Source organism: Delphinus delphis, chromosome 2 (assembly GCF_949987515.2).
Source record: "Delphinus delphis chromosome 2, mDelDel1.2, whole genome shotgun sequence".
Lineage (NCBI taxonomy): Eukaryota > Metazoa > Chordata > Mammalia > Artiodactyla > Delphinidae > Delphinus > Delphinus delphis.
The window spans coordinates 83,926,032-83,941,259 of NC_082684.1; the positions used below are offsets into that span (position 1 = coordinate 83,926,032).

Genomic DNA, 15,228 nt, shown 5'->3' on the forward strand with positions numbered 1-15,228 from the left:
TTTCCCTGGAAACTGCTTGTAAATGCAAAAGCAAAAGAAAACAACAAAATTCCTGAGCAGGAACATTCAAGAGTTTTTGGTTCTAGAGGCCTCCTGAAAGAAATCGTGTGTGTGTGTGTGTGTGTGTGTGTGTGTGTGTGTGTGTGTGTGTGTGTGTGTGTGTGTGTATACATATTGGAGGGAGGGGGATGTTAATTAAGAGGGTTCAGGGCTACACCCTTGGCTTATTCAGTCTTGTCCATGCCTTACAGTGTGTTAAAGGAAGCTTTATTTTGCTTATTTTCCCTTTGTCAGTAATCCTTTATAATGCCCTAGCCTCATGGTAGAATTTTAGTAGAATTAAACTAACACAAATCAAAACTGCATAATTGGGCTTCCCTGGTGGCGCAGTGGTTGAGAGTCCGCCTGCCAATGTAGGGGACACGGGTTCGTGCCCTGGTCCGGGAAGATGCCACATGCCGCGGAGCGGCTGGGCCCGTGAGCCATGGCCGCTGAGCCTGAGCGTCCGGAGCCTGTGCGCCACAATGGGAGAAGCCACACAGTGAGAGGCCCGCGTACCGCAAAAACAAAACAAAAAAGACTGCATAATTAATTAAGTCCTGCAATTACTAATTGACCTAAGTCTAGGAAAAGGAGTCATCCAGGACATAGTCAGTTACACAACAGGTATAGCACTAGTTCAAGTATAATGGTTAAAACTAGGTTTAAGACTATTTTGGTTAAAAATCCCAAGTGTGCCCCCAACCTCTATCCTATTAACCCTCAAAGTTGTGGGTTCTGCATTTAACCTAGGAGCTACATTCTCAGACACCCAGGAACTATGGGATTACAAGGAAAGAGAAAAAATTTTAATGTTTTATGAGTGTAAAGTAACAAAAACACAAATTTTACTCACTCATCCATTCAATAAAAATTTACGGAAGTCCCACACTGTTTATCAGAAACAGGTATTTTAATATACATGGGTTTCAACACTCCTCTTTCAAAATCTCCCATTTAACTTTAGACTGCTTTACACTCCCCAGGTAACCCCCCGCCCGCAAAACAGGGATTCCATTCTTCATATCCAACTTGAATTTGTATATCATAAATGTTCTATTCTAATATTTTGTAATCAGGTAGCTCTTCCATAAATAAATTTTTAAAAATATGCTATTAACCCTAATTTATGTTGACCCAAATGTTTAAAAAAAAAAAACTCAGTTTGAACCATATGAAGTTGTAGTAAAAAAAAGGGTCAAATGTTTGAAATGGTCAAATATCAGCAATATATAAACAAATATACATATTCTTAATGTTATTTTTTACACACATTATCTCATTTTATTTTTTATTATGAATATGAATATAGTACATGTTCATTTACCCATAAAGCCCATCCACATTATTAATATTTTGTTATATTTTTCTCTAGTCTTACTTGCATTTTTTTGAATTTTATTTATTTTTTTATACAGCAGGTTTTTATTATCTATTTTATACATATTATTGTATATATGTCAATCCCAATCTCACAATTCATCCCACCACTACCCTCCCCCTGCCACTTTCCCCCCTTGGTAGCCATACGTTTGTTCTCTACATCTGTGTCTCTATTTCTGCCCTGCAAACTGGTTCATCTGTACCATTTTTCTAGGTTCCACATATATGCGTTAATATACGATATTTGTTTTTCTCTTTCTGACTTACTTCACTCTGTATGACAGTCTCTAGATCCATCCACGTCTCTACAAATGACCCAATTTCATTCCTTTTTATGGCTGACATACTCAATGTTCATTAGTCTAGATTCCTAAATCTACTTGAGCTCACTTCCCTCATCCACTTTCTAACTTATTTTCCTTAATCTTTCAAGGTATTCTTATTCTGACCTGATGCCACCACCCCATTTGATGGTGACATATCTCCTAGAATCAAATCTAGCAATCATCCCACCTTCTTTTTAATATGTTTTGCTTATTCGCCAACTTCCGATTCTGGCAACGTGGCAGAACTTAGAACACTGCTACAAACAACTAGAAGTGCTGGATAAAACAAAAGACATCTTTAAGTTCATAGCTGAGTTTATAAGTAATAAAAGGAAATCCCCAGTTGCCTAAAAGAGAGACCCGAGAGCTTGCACTGAGGAGTGATTTTCAGACCAGGAACTAGGCCCTCACAGCTAACTTTGGGTTTCAACACCCACACACAGACTGAATGAGCCTGGACCCCCCTGAAGCAGGTAGCTGGAATGGAAAGCCCTGCATAAATCCAGAATCCTCAAAGAGTGGCCACCTCAGTGAAAGAGAGAGTGAAAACTGTATCCTCTACCTCAGAGAGATGGCAAGGAAACGTGCCTGTTCCTGTGGTTGAGATCTTGGGCTAGTGACAACCCTGTAACACCTGGCAGGAGCAAACGTGAGACTGTTCTGGAGGCCACTTCTGCAGCCAAGACCTCACAGTCCCTTTCAGAAAAAGGAGATGGACTCACAATCAAAAAGTTACAAACATTCAAGGAAATAATCCACCATAAGAGAGAATCAGCAGACACAATAAGCATCCCAAGATAACGATCTGAAATAATACATTTTAAATTATAAAAGAGGGAATTAAAACTATAAAAAAAAGAATAAGACACTAGTATCAACTGATACCCTCCTGCTCCTTTACATGCCAGGTGTATGCTTATACCCTCAACTTTTCTAAATGCCCTACATGCAATAACAGGCTTGCCATATGATGATGTCACTAGAGGCTCCAAAAAGATCCACTCCACCCATTTCTCCTCAACACCTGTCAAATATATGAAATGCTCAACTTAGTCACCCTTTTTGCTTAAGATAGCAAACTTCTTTTTTTTAAAGTACCCTTAATAGTCAATGTATTAATGCAATAACATCTGTTAACATGTACATCGAAAGTGGTTTATTTATTTAGCATGCCACCATGAAGGAATGGAATTCAATTTCTGTTAAGTTTGGAAGAGAGAGGACAAGTAAGTAATTCAGGACAAGGTCACTGGGCACCCACAAGGACAAGAAGAAACCAAGAGGTATCTGAAAAGAGATGGAGTGAATACGAGAACATAAAAACTCTGAAAATGGGTGTTGATTCTCCGAAGATAGTTTTCTTACTTTTTAGTTTTGCCTAGGGTAAATCCTTACTTCTAAATTTCACCTAGAGTCACTCATGCCTTTCAGCCTAGCCAAAAATTCCTCTAAGTTTTTACACTTTATGACTGATAAAGACTTTCCGCCCAGCCAATCTGGAAGTTCCTCGACAATAAAATGGTTTTCACAATAGCTTCCAGTCACAACCAATCTAAATGGCGTGTTCAGAAAAATGACATGTAGAGAAACTCTTTGGCAAACTCTGCAGAAGAGATAATTTCAGAGACTTAGACACCTGAGAAAAACAAAGCCACATCTGTTTGTTCCCATTTTGAAACAAATTTCCTCCCTTCCTAAAAAATTCCACCCAGTAAAAAGGATATTTCTTGTAGAACCGTGAATATTTGGAGTTGAGACTTTAGGACCAAAAAAAAAAAAAAAAAATTTAATTAAAGATGAAAATTCCAAACAATAAATTAGTTGCTTTGTCTACCAGCATCAAAAATGTTCTACTATACCTTAACTGTCAACATATGCAGACATACCCCAGAGATACTGTGGGTTCAGTTCTGGGCCAATGCAATCAAGGGAATACTACAGTAAAGCGAGTCACATGGATTTTTTGGTTTCCCAGTACATATAAAAGTTATGTTTATACTATACTGTAGACTATGAAGTGTGCAATAGCATGTCTAGAAAAACAATGTACATACCTTAATTTAAAAAATACTTTATTGCCATATTTCAAAATTTTTCAATGGGTACATTTTATTCCAAACTCTTTAAAAATATCTACAAACTTTATTGTTCATACTACTTTACTAATTATACCTAATGGTGTTTGTAAAATAGTGTCTAAAAGAGAAAATCTATTTAATAGGTGTTCAGATATATTAAAAAAATACTTTATTGCTAAAAAATTCTAACCATCACCTGAGCCTTCAGCAAGCCATAATCTTTTTGCTGGTGAGGGTCTTGCCTCCACGTCGATGGCTGCTGACTGATCAGGGTGGTGGTTGCTGAAGGCTGGGGGGGCTGCAGCAGTTTCTTAAAACAACAGTGAAGTTGGCCACATCGATTGACTCTTCCTTTCATGAATGAGTTCTCTGTAGCACGTAATAATACCGTTTGATAGGATTTTACCCACAGAACTTCTTTCAAAACTGGAATCAATCCTCCCAAACCCTGCCACTGCTTTATCAACTAAATTTGTGTGATATTCTAAACCCTTTGTTGTCATTTCAAAAGTCTTCCTAGAATCTTCAGCAGGAGTAACTTCCATCTCAGGTAACCACTTCCTTTGCTCATACATAAGAAGCAACTCTTCATTCATTAAAGTTTTATCATGAGATTGCAGCAATTCAATCACATCTTCAGGCTCCACTTCTAATTCTAGTTCTCTTGCTATTTCCACCACAAATGCGATCACTTCCTCCACTGAAGTCTTGAACCCCTCAAAGCCATCCATGAGGCTTGGAATCAACTCCTTCTAAACTTCTGTTAGTTGTTGTTATTTTGACTTCTCATTAATCACAAATGTTCTTAATGGCATCTAGAATGGTGAATCCTTTCCAGGAGGTTTCAATTTACTTTGCCCAGAGCCATCAGAGGAATCACAATCCATGGCAGCTATAACACTACAAAATGTATTTCTTAAAGAATAAGACTTGAAAGTCTAAAGTACTTCTTGATCCATGGGCTGCAGAATGGATGTTGTGTTTGCAGGTATGAAAACAACATGAATCTCATTGTACATCTCCAACAGAGCTCTTGGGCGACTAGGTGCCCAAGAGCTCACTGTCAATGAGCAGTAATATTTTAAAAGGAATCTTTTCTTCTGAGCAGTAGATCTCAACAGTGGGCTTAAACTATTCAGTAAATTATAGCTGCTTCACTTTATTGTACAGCAGAAACTAACACAACATTGTAAAGCAATTATACTCCAATAAAAATTTAAAAAATAAAATAAAAAGATAGCTCCCCCCCAAAAACAAATATTCAGTAAACCATGTTGTAAATAGATGTGCTGTCATTCAGGATTTGTTGTTCCATTTACAGAGCACAGGTAGAATAGATTTGGCATAATTCCTAAGGGCTCTAGGATTTTCAGAATGGTACATGAGTATCGGCTTCAACTTCAAGTCATCAGCTGTATTAACCCCTAACAAGAGAGTCAGCCTGTTCTTTGAAGCTTGAAGCCAGGCATTGACTTCTCTCTAGCTGTGAAACTCCTAGATGGCATCTTCTTCCAACCAAAGGCTGTTTTTTCTACATTGAAAATCTGTAGTTTAGTGTAGCCACTTTCATTCATTATCTTAGCTAGATTTTCTGCATAACTTACTGCAGCTTCTACATCAGCACTTGCTGCTTCGCCTTGCACTTTTATGTTATAGAGATGGCTTCTTTCCTTAAACCTCATGAACCAACCTCTGCTGGCTTCAAACTTTTCTTCTGCAGCTACCTTACCTCTCTCAGCCTTCACAGAATTGAATAAAGTTAGGGTCTTGCTCTGGCTTAGGCTTTGGCTTAAGAGAATGTTGTGGCTGGTAAGATCGTCTATCCAAACAAAACTTTCTCCATATCAGCAATAAGGCTGCTTCTCTTTCTTATCGTTTGTGTGTTCACTGGAGTAGCACTTCTAATTTCCTTCAAAAACTTTTCCTTTGCATTTACAACTTGGCTAACTGTTTGGCACAAGAGCCTTTTTTTTTTTTTTTTTTTGGCCTATTTCAACATTCGGCATGCCTTCCTCACTGAGCTTAATCATCTAGCTTTTGATTTAAAGTGAGACACATGCAACTCTTCCTTTCACTGGAGCACTTAGAGGCCAATGCAGGATTATTAACTGGCCTAATTTCAGTACTGCTGTGTCTCAGGGAATAGGGAGGCCCGAGGAGAGGGGGGGAGACGGGAATGGCCAGGCAGTATATTGGTCAGGACACACACAACATTATGGATTAAGTTTGCAGACTTACATGGGCACAGTTCGTAGCATCTGCAAACAATTAAAACAGTAACATCAAAGATCACTGATCACCATAACAAATATTATAATAATAATGAGAAAGTTTGAAATATTGTAAGAATTACCAAAATGTAACACACAAACACAAAGTGAACAAATGCAATTGGAAAAATGGAACCAAAAGACTTGCTCAACACAGGGTTACCACAACCTTCAGTTTGTTAAAAAAACTCTATTATCTTTGAAGCATAATAAAGTGAAGCACAATAAAACAAGGTATACCTGTAAAAGAATATTATAACATTATATAAACACTGCTCTGATTGGAGAGGGTTACATTTCTAATCCTAAACAAAGGAGTTCTGTATTTCCTTAGCATGTGACCACAGACTGAGGTCCAGAACAAAACAGGATCAGATAAAAGAAAAAACAGTGGACCAAACTTTAGTCTTTCTGCTCCAATGAGCTCATTGCTGTAGAAACCTTTGTAAAGGTGAAATTGTTGCAATTATTCTTGGAGTTAGCTGCTTTAGATGACAGCAGTGTAGCAGAGTTATGATGTAGCCAGATCATTTACTAACATCCTAGCAGTTACAAATGACTGAGCCCTAACAGAGACAAGGCACATTAGCACACATGAAAAGGGGTCTAATTGCTAGACTAGGTAGAAGAATCCAGGAAACACAGAAAAAAGCAATTAACTGATTATATTTAAGTATGTCTCTATTAATACACTGGATAGGTCATTCATCTCCCTGCCTCTGGGAAAGTCTGTTTCTAGATTTTGGTTTTGTTTTTTTTTTCTTTTTTTGGCCACGCTGCATGGCATGTGGGATCTCAGTTCCCTGAACAGGGATGCCACCCGTGCCCCCTGCATTGGAAGCACGGAGTCTTAACCACTGGACCACCAGAGAAGTCTCTAGATCATGTTTTTACAGCACATAAAGTAAATTGCCAGTGGGGGAAAATATTTATTTTCCTCTTACTTATTCCTTGTCAAAGGTTTATGAAACTCCTTCAGTGGGACAATGGTAACAAAAGTTTTCACAGGATCAACAAGAGTGCCAAGACAATTCGATGGGAAAAGAAGCGTCTTTTCAACAAATGGTGCTGGGACACCTAGTTCACAGTATGTACAAAAATTAATGTACATGGACCAAAGACCTAAATGTAAGAGCTAAAACTGTAAATCACTTAGAAGAAAGCATAAGAGTAAATATTCATGACTTTTGATTCGGCAATGGTGTCTTAGAAATGAAACCAAAAGCACAAGCAACAGCAAAAAATTTTAGATAAATTGGACTTCATCAGAATTTAAAACTTTTGTGCCTCAAAGGATACCAGTGAGAAAATGAAAAGACAACCCACAAAATGGGAGAAAATACTTGCAAATCATGTATCAATAAGGGTCTAGTACCCAGAATACACAGCTGACCCTTGAACAACACAGGTGTGAACTACGTGGGCCCACTTATATGCAGATTTTTTTTACACTAAATACGTACTACAGTACTACATGATCCATGGTTGGTTAATTCTACGGATGCTGGAACCATGAATACAGAGGGCTGACTAAAGTTATGCTTGGATTTTTGACTGCCCAAAGGTCGATGGCCCTATCCCACGCATTGCTGAAGGGTCAGCTGTAGAAGGAACTCTTACAACTCACTGACAGGAAGACAACCCAAGTTAAAAATGGGCAAAAGATCTAAACAAACATTTTTCCAAAGAAGATATGCAAATGGCCAATAAGAGCATGAAAAGATGCTCAACATCATTAGTCACTAGGAAAATGCAAATCAAAACCACAATGAGACACCACTTAACACCCACTAAGATGGCTATAACCAAAAAGACAAATAATAACAAACGTTGGCAAGGATGTGGAGAAATTAGAACCCTGATACAGTGTTGGTAGCAATAGAAAATGACACAGCCACTTTGGAAAGCAGTCTGGCAGTTCCTAAAAAAGGATAAACTTACAGTTACCATATGACCCAGAAGTTTCACTCTTGCTAAATACCCAAGAGAACTGAAAATATTATGTCCACACAAAAACTACACAAATGTTCAGAGCAGCATTATTAATAACAGCCAAAAACTGGAAACAACCCAAATGTCCATCAATTGGTGAATGGATAAAGAAAAGGTGGTATATCCATACAATGGAATATTATTCAGCCTCAGAAAAGGAATGAAGTATCTGCTACAACATGAATGAACCTTGAAAACATTATGCTAAGTGAAAGAAGCCAATTACAAAGAACCACTGATTTTATGACTCCATACATAAGAAATGTCCAGTAGAGGCAAATCCACTGAGACAGAAAGTAGACTAGTGGTTGGCTGGGGCTCAGGGTACTTTGGGAAAATGAGAAGCAACTACTAATGCGAATGTGATTTCTTTGGAGGGGGTGATAAAAATTTCCTGGGATTCCATAGTGGTGATGGTTACATAATTCTGTGAATATATTAAAAACCATTGACCTGTATACTATAATTGGCTGAAATGTGTAATATATGAATTTTAATCTTGATAAAGTTTTTTAAGTTTTCATAGAATTTAATTTCCAGAAGAATTGGAAAGTAGAAGCTGTCCATTGAAGGCCTAGAAAGGAGAAGCAAAGGGTTACCAAAAGTATTTCATTCACATGGAGGCCAGACTGCTTTCCTGTGCTTAACGTATTACATTACAAAACAGTGGGGTGGCAGAATGCATACAGCATATGGAAATCAATGGCAACATGAGGCAGTTTGAGTCAGTATATTAGGAGTTCATCTACTCAGGCTGATAACTATTGACCTCACCATTTCAAACTCCTTAGGTCAATTCAGGACACCTTATTCTTGATGTAGTCTACTACATTTCTAGGCACACCAGAAACAGAAAAAGCAGGTATAATAAGGCTGTTGATAGTTACATTATCATTGGCTATAATTATGGCCAATATATTTGTTATCATATATTCTTTTATATATATATATATATAGACTGTTGACATTACATTACTACTGGCTATAATTATAGCTAACATATTATTTATATAATTATGAAAAACATCCTAGTAATTATGCATTATGAGCACAAACTGGTAGTAACATTGTTTCTATCAAACATTTAACTAAGGAACTCCAAGAATTATCCAGCTGTTATCTGGTTAATTTCAACTAGTATCAAAAGCACAAGTATATTTCTCTGTCAAACGAGTACCATGAACACTGCTGGTGCCCAATATAACTTAGTTGAAATATTATAGACTACCATGAGCAAAAATGGTGTTTCTCCATATCACCTGTGAAATCAATTCAACAAGTAACCGCCCCCCCGCTTTCCTTTGAAATGATTACTTCAATAACCACCTCAAGGAATCAGACAACAGACAACTTGGACCTTTACTTGGGGTCATCAACTTCCCAAAGGTTCACTACAGACTATTGCTAAGGAAAGGGGACACAGGTTAAACACAGAGACCATACATACAGTGGTTTGGCAAGAGGAAGGCAGGCTGATATCTCTATTTTAAAATAAATTTCAGGGTAGGAGACATACTTCTTGGCTGTTGTCTACAGTGCTGATTTTCTTTAAATAAGAACAAATGCATTTATAAAAATCTCCTAAATGCCTCCAATGATGATAACAACAGATAACAGGCAATTTGTCCAGAAGGAGCTTAGAGGTAACAGACTAGGTCACAACCACTGACCTTTTTCAAGTCAAAGCACCAGAGAGGGGTCCAGCTTTCCAGGCACTTGGATTGTGAATCCAAAGACAGTGGGGAAAAAGAAAGAGAAATATCAACTCTGAGGAGTAAAATGCAAAACATTTATTGGAAATGATGGTTCCAATTCTTTCTGAGTCCTTGATTTCACACTGGTCACTACTAAAAGTGGTGTGCGCCATATATTTATCAAAGGGCAATCTAAATTATTTGACTCTCTTTCAAAATCTATGGTATATCTGAAGATATTCCAAGATGTTGCATAAAGAAGGCTGAGACACTAGCTCACACAAACCTTCAAAAGGCATTATTTGAACAATATTATATATAATTCTTGAGTTCATTTTCAACGCAGCAAATAACGTCCCCTATGGTTGGATATATTATAGTTATTAAAAGTTGTTGGGGATTTTCCCTCATACAGGGCACTAAAACACTTTTCAAAAAGAGCTGTAAGATGTCAACAGTACAAAGAAATTATTTTCACATAATAGTAGGCCTCTGGAAATCCCAATGAAAAACTCTATGTAGAGAATATGGGAAGTATGTTTGAATTTATGTAAAGGGAAAAAACTCATTTGTCCATGTTTGGGCACAGAGGAAACAAGTAGATTAAACCAGCGTCATATGCTATTCTAGACACTATTCCACCCTCCATTTACTTTTCAGCCTTCTAGATTCTTCTGGGATAATTTTTCTCTATTTTTGGGCTTCATGAAACTAGGCTTCCCAAGTTTATTTGCCTTGCAACTGACTGCACATGGCTTTGGAACTTAAGCTCTGAGCCTCAACTGGCATTACCAGGATTTGATGACATAGATATGTCTGTATGGGTCAAATCCTCAGAGAACAATGAATCAAGAATACCAGAAACAAGTGCACAGTGCAATGTTACGTAGTTAAGCTTTTAAGAAAACCAGACATGCCTTTCAATTTTGCACAAGTTCTCTGACTTTTGAGTTCTAGAAATTTAACCATATTTATACTTTTTCTGAAAATAAAAAGGAGCAAATGAAAGTCTCTTAGGAGGGCCTAAGTCATGGGTAAGGGGGAATCCTCGCTAGGCCAAGTCAAGCATAACCAAAGATCAAGGGCAAAAATCAGTCTCCTCTTTGAAGACATCCACAGAAGCAGTTTTTGCATGTCAATTAAAGTGCTGTGTGGAAAAAGAGTTGAATTAAGGGCAGATTTACCTAGGAATTCCTGTATCCAATGCAAGTTACCAGAATTGAAAGTACATGGGGGGCTACCCTGGTGTCGCAGTGGTTGAGAGTCCACCTGCCGATGCACGGGATGCGGATTCGTGCCCCGGACCGGGAGGATCCCACATGCCGCGGAGCAGCTAGGCCCGTGAGCCATGGCCGCTGAGCCTGCGCGTCCGGAGCGGAGCCTGTGCTCCGCAACGGGAGAGGCCACAGCAGTGGGAGGCCCGCCTACCACAAAAGAAAGTACATGGGAAGCAGAACATTTGTTAAATGTGCACTATTTACTCCGCCCTGTATACACATGCTGTTCTATTTCAATAGTATTCAAATTTTTAGTCAAACTATGAGAAAATTTCTCCTGGCACCATCGTTCTTCAGGGTTAAAGTTACCAATGGGAGAAACAAAACAAAACAACCAAACTCTCTCTCTCTCTCTCTCTCTATATATATATATGCAGAACAAATGCAGCCATAAAAATGCAGCCACTTCTACTGCCTCCCCAATAACCTACTCTTTAAGTAAATGTGACAATACTAGAATTTAACTCTCAAAAATCTACCGTGCAGGGCTACCCTGGTGGCACAGTGGTTGAGAGTCCGCCTGCAGATGCAGGGGTCATGGGTTCGTGCCCCGGTCCGGGAGGATCCCGCATGCCGTGGGGCGGCTGGGCCCGTGGGCCATGGCCGCTGGGCCTGTGCGTCCGGAGCCTGTGCTCCGCAGCGGGAGAGGCCACAACAGTGAGAGGCCCGCATACCGCAAAAAAAAAAAAAAAAACTACGGTGCACTGTGCCTGGTACCCAGTAGGCGTTCAGTGTTTGCTTGTTAAATGAATACTGAAAATATCTAGGACACAAGCTTTCGCTTTGTTTATGTGCATTTACATTCCACTCATAAAAACACATTGTAACATACACACACAACTCTACACACAGCCCCACTGATGTCAACTCCTGAAAATGCCCTCATGACAAAAAATGGAAGATAAATATTATGCTAGAGTGGGACAGGATGATGACAATTAGAGAAGCTGCGAAAGTAAAATTCTAAACACAATTCTTCCATAGTCTTTTTTGTATTACATTGTGTTATTTATTCTTTCTTTTTCTCTTTCTTAAAATTGAAGTATAGTTGATGTTTTATAGTCTTTTTGATGTCGGGTATCTTCGTTTCCATGATAATTCACAGGTGTCTACAAAAAAGTAATCTATTCCTACTATGAAACTTTAGGACTGCTCTTGGCCATAATATCGCACATAATTACGAACAATCTTTTTACATCCTTATAAACGGCACATCAGAGAATTCATATTTTAAAGGAAGCCACATATTTACAAGTAATATGCAACATGTTCAACAAATGTCAACAAGAATTTATATTCATTGTATCATTTATCATATAAAGAGTAGCTACCAGAAGTACAAGTAATTCTCACACTAGTGGACATTTTTACTAACCACTCATTTCAGTTCGTTGATCTTTTCTTTCCCTAACAAGTATTCCTAAATTTGTTGTGTATGGCATTTTGTGTTTTTTATCCTGTCTTTATGCTGTACTTCAGAATAAACAAAAAATAGGGAAAGAAGTAGATTGGGATTTGTTTTGTTTACGGGTTTAAAAATATCTAAGGCAACATAGAGTTTAACTCCACAGGTTTGTTTACCAGCAGGTTGCTGTTCCAAAGAAGCCAGCCATTTAAAAAACGCGCAAAATAAGGCTCGCAAAAAAAAAAAAAAAATTATATACAGGGAATAGACGGAGCGCAAAACACATCAGTCACCAGCAACAAAACAGAAGCTTCACTGCTCGCTATTTGTAAACAAGAGGTCGGGCCAGAGCTCCGTCCTGGCACCCGGGAGGTAAGGCATGTGATAGGCACAACCCCGTGCCCATCCCTAAGCGTTCCGCAAGGGCCGCCTGGGGCCCAGGACCAGGCAACCCACCCTCCAGCCGGGACCAAGCCCTACCGGAATTCTGCTTCCAGCTTGGGGGCTGGAGTCGACCCTCCCTGCTTAACTTCCCTGCAGATACCCTGACGTTCTTAAACCTCCTTCAACTATCTGCACTTTTGCCACGCACCCCGAAACCCACGGCGGCTCTGGCGACCCCCGATCCCGGCTCTCCGAGCCTGCGCCCTCGGGGAAGCCCACCCGGGAGGCACCCCCGCGGGCGGCTTACCGAGCAGCGAGCCTATGAAGATGACGACCTGCACGGTGGTGGTGAACTGACGGTACAGCTGCGCCTCGCCGAACTCCCCGAGCGCGCTGCGGTTGGCGCCCTCAGCCCCAGCGCCCGACGCGTTGCGCGGCTCGCTGGCGTTTCGGGAAATCCAGCTGCCGTTATGCCCCATGGCGAGGCTGGAGCTCCAGCTCCGTCTTAGCCCGCCCGTGCGCCCGCCTCGGACCTCCGCGCCACTCTCCTGCCTCGAGCGCGGAGGAACACGCGGGCGCCTGGTGGATATCTGGAGAACCCGGAGCAGCCGCGGGTCCCCTCACGTCTCCACATCGCCAGCCCCGGCGCCCGGGAGGCGAGGAGCGGAGAGGGCGAGGCTTCGCCCCATGCCCGTTCCCTCCGGGGTCCCCGTCAGCAGCCACATGAAGGCGGCACGGTCACAGCCCGCCGAGCGTCGTCCGTCCCTCCTCCCGCGTGGTCAGCGCGTCCAAGCCCACTTAGCAGACAGAGAAACACGAGAGGCATTTGATGGTCAAGGAGGGCGCTCTCCGCTCCCGCCGCCCTCTTCAACCTCTGCTTCTGGCCACCCCCGGGGCAGCCCTCTCGAGTCCCCTCCGGCGGACGGGCTCAGCCCCGCTCCTCAGAGGGAAGTGAACATTGGACTGCAGCCTTTTTTTCAGTCCTGCTGGCTTCGAGGCTACGTGGCGATGGGAAACCCGGAAAATGCCCAAGTCAAATGCTCGGAGCCCCGAAGGGACCTGCTGGTCCCCACGCCGCCCATGGCCAGGGTGGAATGCCCCGAACCTCCCCAATAGCCTCGCCGTCAGCGCCCGATAGTCCCCCAAGACGCCCGCGAGGGCTTCTCCGGCCCAGCCCCTCGCTGGGGGTTCCGACCTCCTGCCTCGGCGCGGGATGCAGGGACCTCGTTCCGCAGACCCTTTGCCTCTGCACGGCCCAGTGCCTCCTTTCCTGGCCCCGCTCCGGCCCTCGGCTGCAGGGAGAGAGCCTCCAGACTTTGCGGGAACACAAGAAGACACCCCTAGAAGGGAAGAGGCACTATCTGCGATATCACCAAACAGCCTGCGCGCGCTTGAGGCGGCTGAGGGCGCGCGGCCCGCGGGGCGATCAAGTGACACGCGTGGCCCCGCCCCTACGCCAGCTGCTGTGGGCGGGGAGGGGCGGCGCCATCTTGCTCCCCTCCCACCACGATCGTGATAGCCGGGGCGGAGAGCGTGGGAGGGACGGAGGATCCACGTCTGGCTGCGGTGCAGAAGCTCGCGGCTCCTACGGGGCTTCGCCTCGTTTACTGCTGTCATTACTGCTCCTTATCTCGTCAGCTAGGGCTGCCTGAGGCTGATAATTCCACATCGTTGGCACCTGGGCAAGGAGCCCAGTCTCCTCCATTGGACCTTGGGTGTAGCTGAAGCATTTAAGAAAGATGGGATTTAGAAATACAGTGCCCGGTTTCCTGGGCCTTTTCATTGAGTCTCGTTTCTAAAATGTACACAATACAACCCGGTTGGGTGGATTCTGGGAATGAAGAGTTGGGGAGGGAGCAACTTCCTGCGGGCTGATGCAAATGGTTGGGAGGCCGGGATGAGCGAGTAAACAAGAAAAAATTGTAAAGAGAAGCCGAATGGGAAAAGGAACAGGTATGGATGGCATCCAGAGAGAGGATCAGGGGAAAAGAGAACAGGAGAAATTAGAAGAAAAGACAACTAAAATTTTGCCTGGTTTGACCTTATGAGAACTGTTTCTTTTTAATGAGTGAAGGACACGGTAGAGGGCTTTGACAAATGGACTGGTAGGACTAGGTCCCACCGCAATAACTCTTACGAATTGATTAAAATTACAGAGTTATTTCTTGGTTATCTCAAGGCTGATTGTGCTACCATAAGGCTACGTCACTTTCCCTATTAAGCCTTATTACTTATTCTGCTTGAAAGGGCGAAGGTCCATGTCTTGTACATCTTTGGATTCTCAAAATACCTGCACATAATTCTCTATGTAAGCAGGTATTTTGAACATTTTGAAGACAAAAAGAAAAAGAAAAAGAGGGCTTCCCTGGTGGCGCAGTTG

General features: G+C 41.7%; 1 protein-coding gene across 1 annotated transcript in view; it reads right to left on the reverse strand.

The window, feature by feature from the left end:
- The window catches only part of GPR176 (G protein-coupled receptor 176), an 89,581-nt gene extending 75,377 nt beyond the window's left edge, over positions 1 to 14,204 (reverse strand). The window contains exon 1 of the mRNA XM_060004977.2: positions 13,156 to 14,204. Coding sequence (XP_059860960.1) covers positions 13,156 to 13,327 — 172 coding nt within the window. The 5' untranslated portion in view covers positions 13,328 to 14,204. The remainder of the gene's footprint in view (positions 1 to 13,155) is intronic.
- Between the last annotated feature and the right edge of the window lie 1,024 nt (positions 14,205 to 15,228).